At 49.4% G+C, this 21,203-nt stretch overlaps 1 protein-coding gene across 2 annotated transcripts in view; it reads right to left on the bottom strand.

Annotated features, from left to right (window-relative positions):
- The window catches only part of MAP2K1 (mitogen-activated protein kinase kinase 1), a 78,936-nt gene that overhangs the window by 4,490 nt on the left and 53,243 nt on the right, over positions 1 to 21,203 (bottom strand). For both annotated transcript variants that reach the window (XM_082617534.1, XM_082617535.1), the window contains exons 6-8: positions 5,236 to 5,360; positions 2,355 to 2,556; positions 1,037 to 1,101 (exon numbers count right to left, since the gene is read on the bottom strand). In XM_082617534.1, the coding sequence (XP_082473660.1) occupies positions 1,037 to 1,101; positions 2,355 to 2,556; positions 5,236 to 5,360 (392 nt within the window). The remainder of the gene's footprint in view (positions 1 to 1,036; positions 1,102 to 2,354; positions 2,557 to 5,235; positions 5,361 to 21,203) is intronic.

Raw genomic sequence — 21,203 nt, 5'->3', positions numbered from 1 at the left:
AAGAAAATGGGGTGATGCCCTTTACATGCACTTCAGCCGAGTGGGAGGCCTCCAGCTGCCTCCCAAACAGGTCAGAGCTAGACCATTCTCTTCCTCTACCCATGCTGCTCCGGAGGACGCCAAGAGTGCTGGCCTTTCTTAATCATCTGAAATCCTGTCCTGCCCTCAAGCTCCTCCAGCCCTGCCCCACCCTCCTCTGAGCAGCCATGGTGCTAGTCCCTAGCTTCCCGCTCCCCCAAACCCAAACTGATGAATACTTGTCAGTCCCTTCCTTGATCCTTTTTACATTTAAACACACTGGTATATATATTTCACAAATAATATATCTTCTTTGTATTAAAGTTAGCCAACAGCAATTGAATCACCTGTTATTCCATCACTTCAAGATAATCACTATATCATATTACTTTCCAGGCTTTATGTGCACATACATGCGTACATAGATTTCTTTAAAGAACCAATCATAGTATACACACTATTTTATAATCTGCTTTTTTCGCACAACTAATAGTGAATATTTTCCATATCTCTTTCTGCAATGTCACTTTTTATGTTCATTGCTTTATATGGAGAAAACCATATATTGCAGTTACACATGCATTTGCCTTGCCTCCCCTACACAATCTAACAGTCTTTAAGACCTGAGACTGTTTTTCCATTTGTAGATCCCCATCTCACTCCTACCACCACCCCACAGTGCTTAGCACATAGTAAGTGCACAAGAAATGTTAAGTGAAAAAAAGGAAATGCCTGGTGAATGAAGGATGAGAATGTCAATGGGCAGGTGGAGGCTCCTGAATCTGAGAGAGGAGGAGGGACTCAGAGCTGCATGAAGATGTTCCTGGGGAAGGGACTTCTGCAGCCTCTAAACCAGCCACTCAATTCCAGGATCATAACGCACAAACCAGGACACACGAATCTTGGAGCCCAGGCAGCCCATACTGTGGGAATAGTTCAGAGGTTTCCCAGACACATCAACTGTGAGTTTTTTTCTTAAGAGGAGCAAATAAACCCCAAAAGCCATGCAGTACCTTACCTCATTGACTATGTAATCCAACAACTCAAAAATTGCCATGGGAGGTCGGCTGTCCATTCCATAAGCTACAGATTTTATAAAAAGAGAAAAGAAAACACTTCTCAGAAACAGAAGGTTATTTGCCAGTATGAGGCTAGGGGTGGGCACGGACCCTAGTGACTGGAACAGAGTCGTGGACAATAAAGAGAGACAGAAGAGCCACAGGTAAGGCCTGAACACAGAGGGGACCAGCCAAAGCCACGGAGTCAGCTGACCAGGGTCGGAGTCTGGGCTCTGCCGCATCCAAGATTTGTGACCTTAGGTAAATCAGCTGACCACTGAGCCTCGTTTTGAGTTTTGTAGAGATGGGTAAAAATTATGTCCGCCTTTCTCCCCTTCCTTACACTGAAAGAGGAGCAAATGAGATAATAACTAAATCCTTTAGAGTTATTTAGTTTTCATTTTCCCTGAACTTGGGTCTCTTCCTCTTGGCTCTCCAGGGCCACAGCCACCAGCCCCTGCAACAACTCGCCATCGGCTACCCCTGCCCCCTCCTGTTTCTCCTTTCATACATGCCCTCTCCCATGTGGGCCTCATGGAGGTAAAGACCAGGTCTCCCTGGTCAGACAGGAATGTCCTAGCAGGAGCTACATCAGAAGATGATAGCTGGGCCAGGATCTTCCAATACCAGGTTTCCTTCACAGTTCAGAAAGGCAGGCAGTGCTACACAGTGCTTTACCACCTCAGAGTCAGGCTTGGCCACTTACAAATAAATGCATGTGGCGAGTCAAGCACTGTGCCTCAGTTTCCTCACATTTAAAATGGAAATTAGAGTAGTGCTCACACACGACTGCTATTAAAATTAGACAATGCTAGGCAAGTCTATGGAGATAGAAAGTAGACTGGTGATTGCCCGGGGGTCAGGGTGAGGCATCTGGGAGTGATTGCTAATGGAGATGGTTTCTTTCTGGGGTGATGGAAATGTTCTTGAATTACACAGTGGTGATGGTTGTACAACATGGAGGAATATACTAAAATCCACTGAACTGTACATTTTAAAATGTGCGTTTTATGTTAATTTTATCTCAATTTTAAAAAAATCTACCTAAAACAAAGTCATGATTTTTAAAATTAGATAATACATATAAAATACTAGGCGCAGTACCAGGAACACAGTGGGCACTCAACAAATGGTAGGAAGTTGTTGGTAATAATAATTTCCTACACCTGGAGACCCATGCCCCAGCCTGGCTCCAGAGACAGAGAATCAGCCCTCCAGAAACCCCTGACAGCAAAAGACCACCCACAGGCCAAGCTGGGGCCACACCAGGCCACTCACAGCTGAGGGGCCTTCCGGGAGTCCTTGGCCGGGGCGGTGTCTCAGCTGCATCTCCCTCCACCTGGCACCCAAACATCAGCTCCAGCTCCTTGGCATCTGGAGGAGGGATGGGATACCTCCCGACCGCCATCTCAACCAGAGAGAGCCCCATGCTCCAGATGTCCGACTGCACCGAGTAATGAGTCCCCTGGAGTCTTTCTGGCTGCAGGAGAGACAGACACATTTATCACCTGTGAGCTAGCTTGGCCCACGCAGGAGAGGGATGGGTGAGTCCTCATGAATACCTGGGGCTTCCTGCCCCTTTGAGGCTTGCTTGCACTGCAAGAGAGGGCAAGGCTGCCCTGCTTGGTCCCAGCCCTGGGTCTACTGATGCATTTTATCTTCTTCTGCCCCTTCCTCTCCAGAGCTCACATCCTGTTTCAGGACCTCCACTAACCTCTTTAATTTGGCTTCCCACCTGCCCCCAAATACTGTCTCTACTAAATCCTAGCTGGCTCCCGTGGGTCTGACCCCTAACTGCTGTCTCCCCTGTAACCTGCCCTGAACTAACAGCATCCTACCCAGCTGGGCCCCGGCTAAGCTTCAGCTGTGGCTCCAGCTTTGCTCAACCATGTCACTGTCTTGCATGTGCAGGACAGCTTATCCAAAGCCCAGCATGAGAGGTTCATCTTGAGTCCTGAGTCCAAAAACATGAAGCTTCTGGAACATGGGTCATGAATGAGGTATCAGTGGGTAGAAAGAACACTGGCCTTGAGAGTAAGGAAAGCTGAGTTCTAAGACCAGCTTTGCCACTAACTCACTGTTCTTGGGCAACATCGAAGAGTAGAAAAGGCAAAGGATCTGGGTTCAAGTCCCAAGTCTGGGACTTACAAGCTGGGTGATCCTGAGCCTCAGTTTCCTGGGGCTAATGAAATGGGGCTAACAACATAACAAAATGGGGCTAATGATGATAGTAACAACATAACAAAATACCTGCTCTACTAACTAGGGCACTGGAAAGGTCAAATCAAATGAAAATGTATGTTAGATGTTGCAAAATGTCATGCAAATATGAGTTGTTATTGGTGAGAATAGTCAAAGAGAAAGAAATATATATAGTGCTATACAAAGCATTATTTTTATTGAGCATTAATTGAAATAGTACATGTATTTCAAGAACCCTACCAAAAAAAAAATCTTTATTCTGACCATTGTGCACTTATTTAGACATCAAATTCATTTCACCCATAGGATTTTTCACTAACCCCAACACTGAACTATTTTGGAACTGACCATGTAACCACAGAAACCCACACCACTGAACCCTGGATCAATATAAGTTCCAGGGCCTTTTAATTGATTTTGAACTTGATAGTTGGCAGCTGAGTAGCCCAGGGTGCTAGCTGCTCTGTTTTTAGACATTTAGGCAAGAAGCTGAAGAGCTGATGGGCTTCATGCCTTTAGCCACTGGAATGGAGGGGGTGGCGATGTGGGTCAGCGCCAGGTGAGTCATGTTACCCGTGGCTGGAGTCACAGTGTGGGGAGGGGACAGACAAGAAGGAATGAGGGTGTGAGCAGGACCTTCCACACAGGGAGGCCAGGAACAGCTGCCAAATCTTACCTAAGAGGCAAGTGAGAGCCTGCAGTGCAAAGGGGGACTGACCGGCAAGGAAGCCTGGCTTTCAACGCCAGCTCTGCAAGGTGAAGTGGGCAGGTCACTTCACCTCCCTGAGTCTAGATTTCCTCATCTCTAAAATGGGTACACTAATCTTTACTTCATGGGACAACCATATAGATCAAAGAGGATCATCACTCCAGGATGTGAAAGTCCTTGAAGAGTGTACATAAAACACAACGTGCTACGATGCCCTGAGCCCCCGTGCCGGCCCCTCCTTCCACCTCCGCGAAGGCCTCCCACTCCTCCAGCTAACGCTCCTCTACTCTGCCCTGGTCAGCACTCATCCAGAGCCACGTTTCCCCTTTCTGAATCCTTCTCACGAGCGCGTTAGCCATTTACTCACCCATTCAGTCAACCAAACATTCACTCACTTGCCAACAATTCCCTGAACAGCTACAGTGTGCCAGGAGCCAAACCAGACCCTTGGGGCAACAGAGACACCTCCAGCCCTATCCCTGCCCCCCAGGGAGCTGGTTGTATGGGGGAAGCAAGAGAACGTGCCAATGTCACCCCTGGGCGCGGTGGAAGCCAGCAGGGCTGGAAGCAGGAAACACCTCAGTGACCTCAGGCTGTCAGCTGAACTAGACTCCAGCCAGGGGACCAGGTAGGTGTGCTGTGGTGAGAGACGGGCAGGTAACTGGGAGACATGCAGTGAGGAGGGAGAGAAGAGGCTGGAATGGGGAGACAATTCTGAATAGACTCACAGGAGTTGGGGGTTGCTAGATGCTAAAAGGATGGGGAGCTGGGAAGAAAGGTTAAAGGCTGATGCTCAGGTTTCTACCTCGAAAAACTAAGGAAACAGTGATACTACTTACTGCTAATGGAAATGGTGGGGCAATATGGGGTGGGGGCATGTCTGGGCATGTCAGTCAGAGGGTCTGAAGACGATCAGGCAGAGGTCCTGAGGGTAGCTGGAGCTCAATGTCATCAGAATGGAAGCCAAGCTCTGGGAAACATCCAAGTGCCAGTGAGCTGAAGCTGCGATCCTTCTATCTCTTCCACTGAGTCAGGGCCCCAGGGCCCCAACCATGCTCCACGGCCTGTGAAAGGCCAAGACCATCTCCCCATCAGACTTTGATCTCCTCAGGGAGGGGACCACAATGCCTCATCCTTCGTTCTTTCTCACCCACCCCCATCACCCAAGCACAAGGGTCTGGCTCCACCCACTTGGCTCCTATTCCTGATCAGATAAGAAGCTGGAAAAATGGAACGAGCTGCTCATACCGACATGTAGGACCTTGTGCCCACGAAGGAGTTGGCCATGGAGTCGATGAGCTGCCCGCTGACCCCAAAGTCACAGAGCTTGATCTCCCCACGGGAGTTCACTAGGATGTTGGAAGGCTTGACATCTGTAGGGAAAAGAAAACAGAAAAGTAGAGAATTGACACAGGTAGGTTGGGAAGGGGAAGGTCAGCGCTCCCCAGACAGACCAGCCCTGACCACGAATGCCACGACACACCCCAGCCCCCATCACAGAGCCAGCCCTTGGCTTAGGAGCACTGGACACCAAGGCCCCTTATTGCCCTTCGTTCAGGGTTCGAGGAAGGGCTGTCAGCAGAGGAATGACAAGCTGCTGTAGAAGCGGGACAGAAAGCCAGTGTTTTCCACTCTTTGAGAATCCAGACTGAGCCAGATGACCCACAGGAGGAGTCAGTTACCATGAATAATCAAGATTTCAAGGTCTGTTGTTTCAACTGCCCCTGTTGGCAAGACACAATATCTGCCGCCAGATCATAAGGTAGGAAGACCTGGGTGCTTGCTGAGGCTACAGACCAAAGACTAAAGGAAGATGGGATGGAGGCAGGAACTCCTATTATTGACCTCATGCACAGAGCATGTGGGTTTTATAAATGTGTGTGCCAGGAGCTGAGAGCCAACGTTTGATTCTCTTTCACTGAAGTCACATCCCTAACAGCCTGCTCAACTGCATCTACCTGTTAGTCAGGGAGAGTCTCTTGCTACCGGGGCCAGAGAACTAGGGAGGCCTGAAAGCTGCTCTTCAGGGTGAGGCAGTGCCCCCAGCACCAGCCGCATTCCCCTCCCCTGCACTCGGACCATCCCCGCGGCCCGCCCTGGCTCCCATCACCAATATTAGTCCACTGGCTCTTCCCTTTGCCAAGAGGTGAATTTCCAAATGTTTTTCTTCTACCGTCTCCTCTGATTCAAACAACTGCCCCGTGAAGCAGGCAGGGCAGAGCCAAGAATTCTCACTTACTGAGGCTGGGACTTGGTAAAGGTCCCCAGGGCTTTGTGGACAGACATCAGCAAAGCAAACAATGAGACCCGCTCAAGAGCAGGCCAAACCCAGGAGCAAAATCGTAAACCCTGACAGGGAATCTTTGACGGAAGTAATACAGACACTATATAGGACATCTGGAGAACCAGAGGAAAAAAATGAAACCCCCATAATTCCAACCTACCAGAGCCACTATTAACATTTTATTATTTTCCCCTTCAATACTCATATGTGTTTATTTATCCTTAAACAGAATCTAACAGATCCATTTAAGTATCTTTGCAAGGGTAAACTGAAAAAAAAAAAAAATCACCCTCTCATATCCCAGTAAGTCCTTCACCTGCCTACCTCCACCCAGCCCCTCATCATCCCCAGCCTGGGTCAGGTCCTAACCACAGCCCCCAGCCAGCTCTAGCCTCTCTCCACCCACCGCAGGCTCCACCAGGGCAGGGGTGTTGGCTATCTGCCTCGCCCCTGTAACTGCAGAGCCAGGACAATACCTGGCACATAGGAGGTGCTCCAAAATGCCTGTGAGTGAATGGAGATAAACTCCCCACGTACACATGCACACACTCGGCACCATGGGTGCTGTCTTTCTCAGACCCCGCCCTCAACATGTCACCAGACACGACAGCACAGGACACGAGATCTTTCCAAAGCCCTTGGCAACCTCCCGTGTCTCTCACATAGAGACTCTCAGAACACAGGCGTCAGAAACAGCCTTACAGGGCATCTGGTTCCTCCCCTTCATGGTGGAGACGAAAAGCCTACGGCCCAAAGGGATCCAGGGACTTGACTGAGGTCACACAGCAAAAACTGGATAGAGCAGGAACCAGAACTCAGACCTTGTGATGCCTGGACCTGTCTGCTGCCACATCACTCATTCCCGTGTCCACTGAGCTCCTGCTACATGCCGGCACCACGCGTGTACCTGGACACAACAGCCAGCAAACTAACCCAGTTCCCACTGTCACAAAGCTTACACTTTAGTGTGAGGAGACAGACTAAACAAACCAACAAACCAATGTGCAGCATCAGGCGGTCTCAAGTCCATGAAGAAAATAATAACAGAACCTGGTAAGAGCCCAGACAGTGAGGGGGCTGCTGCTGCGACAGGGTGATGAGGGAAGGCTCGTGTGCAGGGACGGCCCTGGAGCACTGACCTGGGTGAAGTCACGCGGTGAACCGTTCGGCCTCCTGGAGAATTATCTCAAACACACGGGGAGGTTATAACCTTCAGGAGCTCAGGAACCAACTTTTCCTTTGTTTCTTCCCAAGCCTGGTGTTAGGACCGGCCCCGACCAACACTTCCCGCCGAGGAGCCCCTGGTCCTCGTCTCCACAGCACCGTGACCCTTCTCCAACAGAGGACAGATGCCTGACCCTGGAGGCCGGTGTTCAGTGTGTGCGAAGTGAGGCTGAGTGACAGGCCGGAGCCGGGAGAGCTGGGCACAGGGAGGCGCCCCAACATGAGTCCCTCCCTCCACCGAAGAACGTCCCGGCCTTTCCTTCCTGCAACCGGACCACGAAGCCCTGAGCTCCCTCACCTTCCAATGTTCCCATGGCCTGTTTAGAAATGACCTGCTAGGCCTTGTTATAAGGCAAAGAGTGGCACTGGCTACAGAGACAGGGGACCTGTGTTCAAATCCTGGCCCTGCCGCCTGCTCTAAGTGCAGCCTTCAGCAAGTCCCTTTGCTTCTGTAGTCTGTGGTCTGCGTATCAGTAAAGCAGTGATAACAATCCCAGCTCTCGCAACCTCACCAGATGGAGACCAGGATCAATCGAATGAACTGTGGGCATTTAAATAGCACACACGTTACAGGATCACAAAAAATGATTCTTTCACGGGTTGCCCTCTAAGACAGGCAGTTCACAGCACCAGACACCCACTCCCTCACCCCGCCCTGCTGCTCAGGCACCACTCTCCAGGCCACAACTGCTGCTCAGGAGCGGCTGCACTGCCTCTGTGACTGTCCTTGTATCTGATTTCTAGTCACATGGCAAGCCAGCCTCCTTTTTTGCAACTTATATAACGCCACTTTCCTCCCTCCCTGGCTGTGGCTCCTGCTTCTGCCACCTACCCAGGGAACTTCGCTGCCTGGGAGGCTGCAGAGATCCATGCGGGTGGGGGCCAGAGTGGAGCAGGGGGAACCCTCAGGGGGGCCTCCCTGCTTGGACCACATCCATCCTGGAAGCCAGATGCACACACAGGGCCCCTCCTGGTGACCCTGAAGGCCTGACAAGAAGTTGCTTGGAGACCTGGGCACTCCACTCCACTCCAGAGCGTGTGGCCGGAGCAGCCAGGCCAGGACATGCTCCTTCCCGGCAGCCCTGGCCAAGTCGGGCTCTTCTCTACAGGCAGAAAAGAGGTCAGATAAGGCCAGAGAGATTGTTTCCTCCAACTGTCAGCCTCCTGCATTTGCTTCCCACAGTCACCGCCTCTCCTTCCTCTGCTCCCGTGCCCAGGAACTCCTCCCCCAGCCTGTCTTGCACGGTGACCGGCACTTCTCCCTCCTCCCTCCTCCCATGGGGCAGCCCCCGCACAGAGCCTGCCTCGCAGTACAATCCAGGCCCCTTGGCCTGCCCTTCCAAGCCCGCTGTCCTGCTCACTTCTGCAACTTCTTGCTGCAGCACGTCTCTGTGTCCACCTTCCCCAGGCTGGGGCTCACCTGCCTCTCTGTGCTGGTCCCCACCCCTAAAACCTCCTCCTTTGCCCCCACCTGTTCACCTCTACATCCAGGTGCCTGGTTCTTTTGAGTGCCCTTCCCAGCATGGAATACTGCCCTGCCTTGGAGCCCTGGGAGGTTTAATCGGGCTTTTCCTCCCACATCTTCCCTAGCAGCAACCTCAAACATTGCTCACATCACAGGCGCAAGCCCTCTCTACTCCCCGAGGCCTCTTCAGGCCTTGGGTTCTCTTTCTGACCCTCCAATGTTAGAAGAGTGAGGCTGGGAGGAGCCTCAGCGTGTGGTGGGACACTCTATTCCGCAGCAAGCATCCACCGCTCTCCAAGCTCCCAGGCTGACAAGCTTCCCTAGGAAACCTACAAGATGCTAAGGTCCGATACCCAGATCCTGCCCTGGCTCTGCAACAGTGAAGATGGATAAACCCTCCTTCTTCAAAAATGATTAAGGAGGTGTTATGAAAAAACTAAGTGGAAGAAAGTATTTTCTTCTCTGATATTTTCTGCACCAGAAATAACCACTGTTCAAAGCCTCCTGATATTTCCCCCATGAGCACATGATATTAACTTGACTTCTGAGCATTTTCTTTCTTTTTTAAATTAATTAATTTATTTATTTTTGGCTGTGTTGGGTCTTTGTTGCTGCACGCGGGCTTTCTCTAGTTGCAGCGAGCGGGGGCTGCTCTTCGTCGCGGTGCACGGTCTTCTCATTGCGGTGGCTTCTTGTTGCAGAGCACGGGCTCTAGGCGCGTGGGCTTCAGTAGTTGTGGCTCACAGGCTCTAGAGCGCAGGCTCAGTAGTGGCCACAGGCTTAGTTGCTCCGCGGCATGTGGGATCTTCCCGGACCAGGGCTCGAACCCGTGTCCCCTGCACTGGCAGGCGGATTCTTAACCACTGAGCCACTAGGGAAGCCCCGACTTCTAAGCATTTTCTACTCCTCTTTGGATTAAAGAATTCAGCGGGGTCACTTGTTTATTCTATAAACACTAATAAAGTGCCTGCACTGAGCTATGAGTAAAAAGGACAGGTCCCTGTCCCCGTCCAGGCTGTCACCACCAGGGGAGACAGAATTCAACAAATTAGAAGCCAGCCAACCTCGGAAGACACAACAGCTCTGGTTCATTGAGCACCTACTATGCCAGGCCTTTTAAATATATTGTCTTCTTTAATCCTCACGACAATGGTGTGAAGTAAGCATTATTAACCCCTGTGCACAGATGAGAAACACTGAGGTCCAGAGTCTGGGAGTTATCTATAAAAGTTACAAAGTGAGGTAATGGCAGAGGCTAGAGTAGAAGCCATAGATTGTTTATCCAGAGGCTAGCTAATCTGGGTCTAAACAACAGAGCAAATGGCGAACCATAGTGGGTTGTACTCCAAAGTTTCAGAAAAGCCATTACTAAGTTGTGGGTGAAGGTGGTCAAAAGGCACAAACCTCCAGTTATAAGATGAATAAGTCCTAGAGATGCAACGCACAGCATGGTGACTACAGTTAACAATACTGTATTGTATACTTGGAAGTTGCTAAGAGTGTATATCTTAAAAGTTCTCATCACAAGAAAAAAATTGTAACTATGTAAGGTGATGGATGTTAACTAGACTTATTGTGGCCAATCACTTCACAATATACACGTATATCAAACCATTATGTTCTATATCTGAAACTAATACAATGTTATATGTCAACTGTATCTCAATTTTTTTAAAAAGTTGTGGTTGGGAAGCAGGGGGGGGTCACTCACATTACCAATGAAACAAGCTTTATCTGGGAATAGGAGCTGACTTGGGGTAGGTTGAAATCCTTAAAATCTGGTTGTGAGAGAAAATAATTCTGAGCTCCAGTTTAGTGAGCAAAGTGCTTCCTTCTCAGCTCCAGCTCATTATCCTCCTCCTTGACAAGTATAACTGCAAGAGACGTGCTGACAGCAGGAACTAGAGGCTGTTTCCCACCTCCTGATTAACAAGTGAGTTCAAACAGTGAGCCTTCGGAGCACGTGTGCCAGGTCCTAACAAGCAGCTATTTTTATCTCTCCACTTTCAAGAGTTTTGCAACCACGTCCAGCAACTGCATTTCAATTTCTGCTTCCCTCCCGAGATTCAGTAGGTTTTTTTTTTTGTTTTTTCTTTTTAATTTTTAATTTTTGGCTGCGTTGGGTCTTTGTTGCCGCATGCGGGCTTTCTCTAGATGCGGCAAGTGGGGACTAGTCTGTGTTGCGGTGCACGGGCTTCTCATTGCGGTGGTTTCTCTTGTTGCGGTGCATGGGCTCAAGGGTGCGCAGGCTTCAGTAGTTGTGGCATGTGGGCTCAGTAGTCGTGGCTCACGGGCTCTAGAGCACAGGCTCAGTAGTTGTGGCGCACAGGCTTAGCTGCTCCGAGACATGTGGGATCTTCCCGGACCAGGGATCGAACCCGTGTCCCCTGCATTGGCAGGCAGATTCTTAACCACTGCGCCACCAGGGAAGTCCCTGATTCATTAGCTTTGAAATGCTTTCATTTTCTACCTTAGTGCACCCCTCTCTGCAAATGCAGTGCTCATCCCTGACCCAAAAGGCACACAAATGCTGACCATTAAACAAGAGATGATGTTGCAAGAGTTCAGGATTTGGCTTTCATCAGCACAAATTTGAAATCAGGTAGTAACAACAGCTACAGCAAAAGGTATAGGGGTTACAGTAAAGGGAGAGGGAGAGAAGGGAGAGAGAAAAAGAAAAGGGAAAAGGGGGCAGTAAAGGCAAGAGTTTATGGATCCTGGATTCCCTGATCTCTCATTTCTAATGAACCCATACTAATGCATGGCACAGCAGCCCCATATTATAGATATGGAAATTAAGGCTCAAGTAGAAGCCACTTGCCAAAGACCACAGAGTAACCTTCCCATTAAAAGAGCATGCCTTATAGCAGTACACTTCCCCTTCCAGACTATCTGGGCGACTTCAGAAGACAAACAGATATTCAATCTATCACAAAGCCAATCAACCACCTGTGGGCAGAAAAACAACACTGGCTAACTTGGATGCTTATCATCTGTACTTCAAGAAAGAGAAATTAGCTAAAAACCTGTTTTGACCTGCTGAGAGCTAATTTTGCTCAGCAGGAGGAGAGGAAATTTTTTTAAAAAGATGGAAAAAGGAAAGGTAGAGGTAGGTCAGAGATCTGTTCATTTTTAAATGGAAAGTGGGAGAGAATTTCTAATAATATCACCATAGTTATGGTGACCCAAGCTGCACCAAAGTAAGGCATTGCCATTTGTGCCTGGGTCACGGTCAGCATGATTCACCCGTGAAGTCAAGGTCACTCACCAGTCGTTCCTAGCTTAGCTTGAGACAGGCCCTAAAGGAAATGCCTAGGAAGTCATTCGCTCTTGCCAGGTAAGGACAAACGTAAGCTAAGTGGAGCGGGAACATCCTGTGTAACCTACTGAGAAGGACCCTCCCCACCACATACACTTACTGGGAGAAGTGCTCCTCCCTGACTCCAACCGACTGCTCCAGGTGGAGACTGACAATCGGAACCCTGTCCCCTGACGCAGGCTGGGCCGCTCCCAGTTCCCCCATCCCCTGGCATGGTGATCTGGCGGGTCTGGGTATGTGACCAGTATTAGTCCAATTAGAGCCCTTCCTTGGGATTTTCTATCAGAAGCTGGGAAAAGCTCTTGCCTCCCTGATAATGAGACTAAAGCCAGAGGCAGTGTTTCCCATGTGGTAGCAACGGCTGGCCTGAGAGAATAAAGCCAACATCAGAAGAGAAACAAATGAGAGAGAATTAGCAGGTTCCAGGACATGCCCCCCGCCACCGCCCACCCCTGCCCACCCCCGGGGATACCGAAATCTGCAGATGCTCAAGTCCCTTATATAAAATGATGCAGTATTTGCACAGAACGTATGCACGTCCTCTTGAATGCTTTAAATCATCTCTAGATTACTTACAATACCCAATACAAGGTAAATAGTTATAAATACAATGTAAATGCTGTGTAAATGAAGTTTTGCCTTTTGGAACTTTCTGGAATTATTTTTTCCCAAATATTTTCGATCTGCAGGTTGGTTGAACCCAAGGATGCAGGTATAGAGAACCGACTCCACACCATAATTGAAGTATAACAGCTAATGGCATTTGAGTGCTTGGACACAATTTCCCCTAAGGCCAGGCTGCTTATTCTTCCTGAGGTTTAATGAGCTAAGCCAAAAAACAAAAACAAAAACCAAAAACCTCTTTTATTGTTTGAGCTAATTCGTGTTCACCAACAACCAAGAATCCTAACATCCACTGATTCTTATCATCAATTGGCACCAAAAGTTACATTAAGTAGGCATACAGTGTGGTGTGGAAATGGTAGCACCAACTTTGGAGTTCGGCAGATCTGGATTTGAATCCTAGCTCTACCAGCACAAGCTGTGTGACCCTGCAGGGGCCAAATCACAGAGCCTCCCGAAGCCTGTTTCCTTGGCTGTCAGGTGGGAACAGTAATTCCTACTTGATGGTAGGTACCAAGGGCTCATAAAGAAGAGGAACTACACAGGAGATACACAGAATGTAGAGTTCAATGTCTCTGAAGCTTGGGGGGAAAATAAGAGCTAACATTTGTTTGAGAAAAAACACAAGCAACAGAGACAATCAGGTCCTGCTGGGTGGGGTTCCTACCTATGTGGGCCCTCCCCAACCCCCCACCCCACCCCACCCCATCAGTGCCAAGAGGATCCATGCTGTTCCCCAATAGTCTCTGAATCATTCACTCTTGTAGTCTCTAATCCAGATGGCTTCTGTATTCATATTCATTCTACCATCCTTCTAGTCTTTTTTGTTTGTTGGAGGGGAGTGGGAAAAAAGGGTTACCTCAAAAGTAACCCCTTAATTACCTCCCTTCACCTACAGGACGGAGCTCCACCAACTATTTGCTCCAGATAGGTTTTGCTAGAATACTCAGGGACTTGGGCCTGGGCTCTGTCTGGGATGGACTTGATGCTCGCTGGGAGCTGGGGTTGGGGTGGGAGCCCTTCCTCCTGACCCTGGACAAAGCAGAGAAAGCCAAGCTTCAGAGCATGCAGGACAAGGCGGCCCAACATGGAGACAGGTGGCCTGGGATCCCAGTGGTCTTCCATCCCTGCCCTGTCCCTTCCTGAGCACTGGCAACATCTGGCCCTTGGGCTGCCCAAGGGCCCCCAGATCCTTATAAGGAAGTCCTCTGTTCTGTTTACACTGACTCAAGTTGGTTTCTGTTACCTGTAACAAAGAATCCTCACCGAGAGGCTCCCACCTCCTCCGGGAAGCCTCGCCTGACCCCTCTCCACCCACAAGGCTCCCTTCTCCCTGGAGCTCTTACCATGTATGTCACTTGTCATGTCAGTAGGTTTGCCCCTTCTTTTAGTCACATTTTTTCCTCTTAAAAAATCCAAACATTCACAGAAGTAGAGAGTGTGTAACCATGTATCCAACATCAGCTTCAACAATTATCTACGCATTGCCAGTCTTGTTTCAACCAAAACCCTCAGTTTTTCCTTTGTGGGGTGGGAGGGAACAAATATTTTAAGCCAAATTCCAGACCTTATGTCAATTCATTCATAAATCTTTTATCCAATTTTTAAGGTACAGTCTTGCTTTTTTGATTAGGACTACAAGCTTCTTAGGAGCCCAGCATTATATGTTCAATGTGCTTTTTTTTTCTTTTTTTTTTTTTGCGGTATGTGGGCCTCTCACTGTTGTGGCCTCTCCCGTTGCGGAGCACAGGCTCCAGACGTGCAGGCTCAGCGGCCATGGCTCAAGGGCCCAGCCGCTCCGTGGCATGTGGGATCTTCCCGGACCGGGGCACGAACCCGCGTCCCCTGCACTGGCAGGCGGACTCTCAACCACTGCGCCACCAGGGAAGCCCCTCAATATGCTTTTAAATGCCACAAACTTGACTCTGTTACACACACATGGTCCACGAGTTTCCTCTTCATCTGGTCCTGAGGACAGTTCCAGGAGATGGAGAAGCAAGCAAGATTACCACTAAATGAATGAAGGTAAAGCTCAGAAGTGATGAGGGACTCTGACAGGATCACTCAGGGAGCCAATGGCTGAGCCTGAGGGAACCTTCCATGAGGTTCTGTCCACAGCCAGGACACTAAAGGGAAAGGGAAGCAGTGGCTCTGAGGCCACTTGGCAGGTAGCAGCTTTCTGAGGACTCACTGCCTGCCACTACCAGCCAATGACAGCACCGCACACACTTCATAAGGCGGCAGGCACTTACCTCCAACAATAAATTCTGAAACATGTTGTTTCCAAATGGAAAAAGCAAATCCCACCATGTTTGTTTCTAATTAACTCGGTGCCGTTAAGCCTAATGCTGGTTCCCACCCTCAAGCTGAGATGCTCCGCTAGACTACGTTGTCACTCTGTAGCGCTGGGCATGGTGAGCTGGGCTAGGGTAGTGGTTAACAAAATCTGCCCCTTCTTTGGTCACCAGGTCACCAGACTTCCAAGTCAAACCGGCTCTCCTGGGCCCACAGTCCTCCTCAGGAAGTTATCTGTAACTGAGGAGAGCGGCAGTACCCCCAGCCCCGAGTTTCCCTTAGAAATGAGGCTTTGTGATGTGAGAAGGAACAGGACACAGCTCTGCCAGCCTAGGGTAACAGGTCTTTCCTAGAGGGAGGAGGCACAGCCTTAGGCCTTGGGTCCCTTCCACCACCTGCCTTGGGGAGGGCCACGGGGCAAACCTTGTGGCTTCCTTCCCTTGACTTCCCCATCCGTCCACACCAGCACCTGGCCTCTGCTCTCAGGGGCTTTGTAGGATAATCTCTCCCAACCTGTGTCCTCTTCACCCCTCCACTCGGTGACTAACCCTGACTCAGACCCACGTTCTTTCTTCCGGAACCATGGCAACAGCCTCCTAACTGACCTCTCTCCCCTCTCACCTCACCTTAGCTGCAGCAGCCAGAGGCCTCGTCCTCCAAGGACAGCTTGCCTCCCTTCCCTGTGCAGGAGTGCCCCTCAGCTCCACACTGTCCAGGCTAAAATACAGTCCCTGCGCGTGGCGGGGAAGACCCTCCTCAATCGCTTCAACTAATTCTCACTTAACTCCCACCAATTACCACCAGGAATCCTTTGTTCTAAACACCCCAAACGACCTGCTATTTCCTGCGAGGACATATATCTATGTTTCCCTGCCTGTGTGTCATCATGACTCATGTGTTTCCCTCTACCTGGAATTCCTTTCACTGACACTATCACTTGCGTAACTTCTCCCTATGCTTCAGAGCTCAGCCCAAATACCACCTCCTCCACGATGCTTCCAGAAAGGGATCTGAGGAAGCGCTTTCCCTCCTCCAGCGTCCCATCTGCCTCACTTGAGATGCTAAGAAACAAACTTGTCTGGAGGCATAATCCATCGCTGTGGGTCTAGCACTGAGGTAATTCTAGAGAACATGACTCACATTTCTTTTTTTTTTTTTTTGGCGGTACGCGGGCCTCTCACTGCTGTGGCCTCTGCTGTTGCGGAGCACAGGCTCCGGACGCGCAGGCTCAGCAGCCATGGCTCACGGGCCCAGCCGCTCCGTGGCATGTGGGATCTTCCCGAACCAGGGCATGAACTCATGTCCCCTGCATCGGTAGGCGGGCTCTCAACCACTGCACCACCAGGGAAGCCCCATGACTCACATTTCTAACCAGAGACCACATACTGGATTCCAGCTACCAATCAGCCACTCTCTGTTTCTCTCCATCTGTAAGGTGGGGCAGTCTAGACAGAGTCCAAAGAAATCTATTCTCCCTATAAATTCACTGCCCCCTTGAGGCTGTCACCACACGGCTGGGGGATGAGAGTAGCAGGCAAAGGAAGCAGAGGTGTAGCCAAGGCCACCCCCCGGACACCACGGGCAACCTATGGGTTGAGGCTCAGATGACACTCCCCTGCCACACACGGACAGGGACTGTGCTCAGGACAGAGCCCTGTGCGCAGCCTCAGGGGCCACCCTGACTCTCCTCAGGGAAGCCTGGCTGGCAGGATGCCAGGAAAGCTCTGGCAGGGAGACAGTGACTTGCAAGGGTCACTGAAGCAGCCACTCAGAAACTCATTACATGCGTATCTGCCACCAACAGCTTGTAAAACAACAAAACAAAAACAAACTTGGGCCACTTCAAATGCCTATCAGCGCCAATGGCAAGTCTGACTGAAGGGAGAGGAAGACTTTAGAGGTTGAAATCCTGACTGTTGTGAGGACCCTGTTCCTCTGGAGGCTGTTGCTGGGGTCCCTCGAAGTGCCTTGGAGATGCCCAGCTGTCCCCAGGACTAGGATCCAAAAACACTCTCACAGTCTCTGCAGAGGGTTTAAATCTCATCCTGACCTGAGAGCTCCCTGTTTTCACAAAACTCTTCATCCCGGGCAATTAGGAACTCTTCTGGGGGGGTCCTCTGAGCCGGAAGGTCCCAAGGTACAAACGACTCTAGCTCTGCAGAGAACCATCGCAGCTTGCTCCAATCACAGTCTGGCTGGGTGTCCCCTCAGGCCAGCTTTCTCAGTACACTGCAGCCCAGGCCACTAATTCAGTGCTGGGCATAAAGATCAGGGAGATTACACACTGCTTCATCTGACAAAAGTTAGAGAAAAATAAGCTGAGACTTAATTTAACATGGTTCTCAGCATTTATTGACGTTCATCTGCCAGCAACTCCAAGGCAGAAATTATTCACCAGCTAAGTTGTATGAACTCTGCATTGATCTAAATCACGTAATCCTTCTTCAGGGTCTTAATCAAAACAAGATTTTTTGTTTGTTTGTTTATTTTGGCTGCACCGGGTCTTAGTTGCGGCACCTGGGATCTTTCAGTTGCGGCATGAGGGAACCTTTTTTAGTTGCGGCACGTGGACTCTTAATTGTGGCACGTGGACTTCTTAGTTGCAGTATGCGGGCTTCTTAGTTGGGGCATGAGGACTGTTAGTTGCAGCATGCAAACGTTAGTTGCAGCATGCATGCGGGATCTAGTTCCCTGACCAGGGATCAAACCTAGCCCCCTGCATTGGGAGCATGGAGTCTTACCCACTGGACCACCAGGGAAGTCCCAAAACAAGATCTTGATAATGACAGGGGGCTAAGAAGCATGGTGGGCTGGCAGTGCAAATCACAGCTTTAAATGGCATGAAGCACAGCTGCATCTGAGCCCCCCCATACACACCTTAACTCATAGCCTAACTACTTAGGTCAGCTTTGGTTGAACTAGACCTCTGACCTCCTGCCACAGTAAGTGGCAAGACTACCCAGAAACCTTTGGAGCTAAGCCCTCTCAGAGCTCCGGGATCGGGGAAATACCCTTTTCTCCTACCCATGTCATACACTGTTTTCATGAAGCACCTCAAGTGAATCAACTTACAGCTGACCTTTGTGCTTAAATTCTAAAGCTTTCTCAGTTGGGGGATACTTCTTCCCCTTAACTCAGTGGTCAGGAAGATTTTTCTGTAAAAGGACCAGAGAGCAAATATTTTAAGGCTTTGAGGGCCACACAATCTCTTTCACAAGCAACTATTCAACTCTGCCATTACAGCACAAAAGCAGCCACAGACAGCACTTAAATAAGCCTGGCTGTGTTCCAATAAAACGTCTTTATGGACACCGAAATTTGAATTTCACATAATTATCATGTGTCACAAAATTCTGAAAAACAAATCTTAGCTTGCAGGCCATACAAAAATAGCCAGCAGGCTGTGAGCTGCCAATTTTGCCCACCCCTGCCTTAAATGCTTAATTATTGTTTTGATCCTGTGTTAGCAGTTTTCTGTCTTTCAGACCCAATGCTTAATATTATCTATAGTGGAACAACTTTTTTCACCGTAATTTGCTTGCTTTCAGAACCTGTTCCTCCCATCTTCTACTTACAGAACTCCTCTTTTTCATTTGGGATATGCTCCTCCACAATAGCGAGTGTTCCTGCTAGGGTGCCAATGAAGGGACCCCATCAATCTGCCCCAGAGGTGGTTTCATAACTCAGGATGGCCCACCGCACTACTCTAGTCCCCTGGACACAACAAATGGTCCAGGACTGGGCAGGGTCTCCAAGCAGAGCCAACTAGTGATTCAAGCGCTGACCTAGATGCTGAGGAGGCTGGGCGGAGCTTTCTCTGGGATACGGAGCACTAAGGACTAGAAGTATCGGGCTAGTGAGGTCCGTGCTGCCCCCAGTGAAGAGAATCTGACTGAAAAGGAAGCCCACATAAGGAGGAGTAAAGCCAAGAGGTGACCAGAGTCCTGAGGCTATCATTTCAACCCCATATTCATCCCTGCCTTTGGACCTCCTGGTAACTCTAGCCAATGCACTCCCTCTTTTGATTAAGTAATCTTGAGTTAGGTGTCTGACACAGCCAAAGAATCCTGACTAATTATATCACATCAGATTCTATTTGACAGTTGGCAGCATGGCGATTCATGCACAAAACAATGACGCTGGTTGTGCTCCACCACATATTAGAATCACTTATAGATATGTCTCTTTTCCCCTGTTAGACTCTAAGCCCCCAGAGGACACAAGTCATTTATGAGCCATCTTTATGCCCTCTGCAGTGATTCACCCAGTACCTTGCACTTGGTAGGTATTCAGTGAATATTTTACAATACGAATTAACTTTTCTTTGATGGGGGAAACGTCTACGAGAAGGGCAAGTAAACAGAGAGGAACATGTGTGTGTACCTACCCACGACTATCCACCAGCATGTCACCCAGAGATTTCAGAGAAAACGTACACTCCCAGAAGGACCACAGATCGAATCCCCACCTCCCAACCAACAGCCCATGAACCACACACACCAGACTGAGCCGCACAGACCGCTGCTCCCTTTGTACACCCGGAGGAAACAGAATACGATGTCCGCACGACACCAAGGCAGATCACAGTGCACCGCTTCACCGTGGATGAAATCCAGAATAGCTGGCCACAACTTCAGACACGGGGAATACTGCCTCTACTTGTCCTGCCCAAGAAGTCCTGTTCCGCAGTAGCAGAGACCAAGCACTTCAGGAACCACAGTGAGAACCTGCTGATCTCCGGGTTCCCATACAGCATGGACACATCAGAAACATAGGAAAGGCAGCCACAGGCACACCCACAGCAGTGCAGCTCACTAGCACCAGGACATGCTCACCCGGTCGGAGAAAGGAAACTGCAAAACTTTCAAGAGGCTACTACCTAGCTGGAAAAACAGGACCTAAACGGTACCTGAAAACAATTGTTTACCCCCCAAATACCATTATTGTACTTCCTCTCACTTAAAAAGTAATCTGTAAGTGCAGGTATGCCTAAGTTTGTATCACCGACATATTCCCACCCCCTAAAAAAAAGTTTGAATCAAACTGATATAATTTGCTTGCCTTCTTGAAGAGTCTGTGAGAAACTGGATTTGAAAAATCCTCTAGTGAACGTTTTGAGAAAGCAAAGAAGTGCTCCTAGGGCAACTTGTGCTATAAATTACTTTTGTACATTAGTTTTACTTAAAGCAGGGCACACCTAGACGTCACTTTCAACCTAATAATTTAAAATCCTGTCACCTTTGCCCACAGATGTGCCAACCACACTCAGTAGGAAGGGATGGTCGCTTGATACTTGCGTGACTGTCGCGGGAGCGTACGCTTAGAGGCAGTCACGGCGGCCCCCCTGTGGGAGGTGACTGAGCCTGCAGCCCCCCCACCCACCCAGTGAGGCGAAGAAGGGCCCGCTGGCCCAGCAGCAGCATCCCGGTGGGAGCCGTGGACTCAGGCAGCTGCTTTTCTGCCTGAGTGACTCAGCCACCCAAACCAGAGCAGCCCTCCCTGGTCCCTATCCCAACACAGTCTGAGGGTTCAGCTTTTCAAAGGCTTCTCTATACTTTTCCAGGCTCCTTCCAGTAAATATGTTTTGAGAAGCTTAAACCAAGTTAGGCTGGTTTCTGTTGTTGGCAATCATAAAAACCTACTAATTCATCTGCTAAGCAGCAGCTAACATATATTAAGTGTCTACCATGTGTCAAGCAATATTCTAAGTGCTTTGCAGGCATTATCTCAATCCTCACAACCTTTAAGTAGGCTCTGTTTTCTCCACTTTTCTGAGGTTTGGAGAAGTTAAATTACTTGCCCAAGGTTACACAGTAAGTAGCACAGTCAGCATTAGAACCCTGTGCTTCTATCACTGTGACAGAGTGAAAAAACTGGCCATAATATTTTGTAGCTCCTCCCAACAAGAGATAAAGTGCATCCCTCTACTTTCTGAATCTTGGCTTGGCCACGTGTCATGCTTTAGCCAATAAGACATTATAAGAAAACCTGACACAAGCACATGC

This window comes from Mesoplodon mirus (assembly GCF_964341445.2).
Source record: "Mesoplodon mirus genome assembly, chromosome: 4".
Classification (NCBI taxonomy): Eukaryota; Metazoa; Chordata; class Mammalia; order Artiodactyla; family Ziphiidae; genus Mesoplodon; species Mesoplodon mirus.
This window is presented reverse-complemented; position numbering and strand designations above follow the sequence as displayed.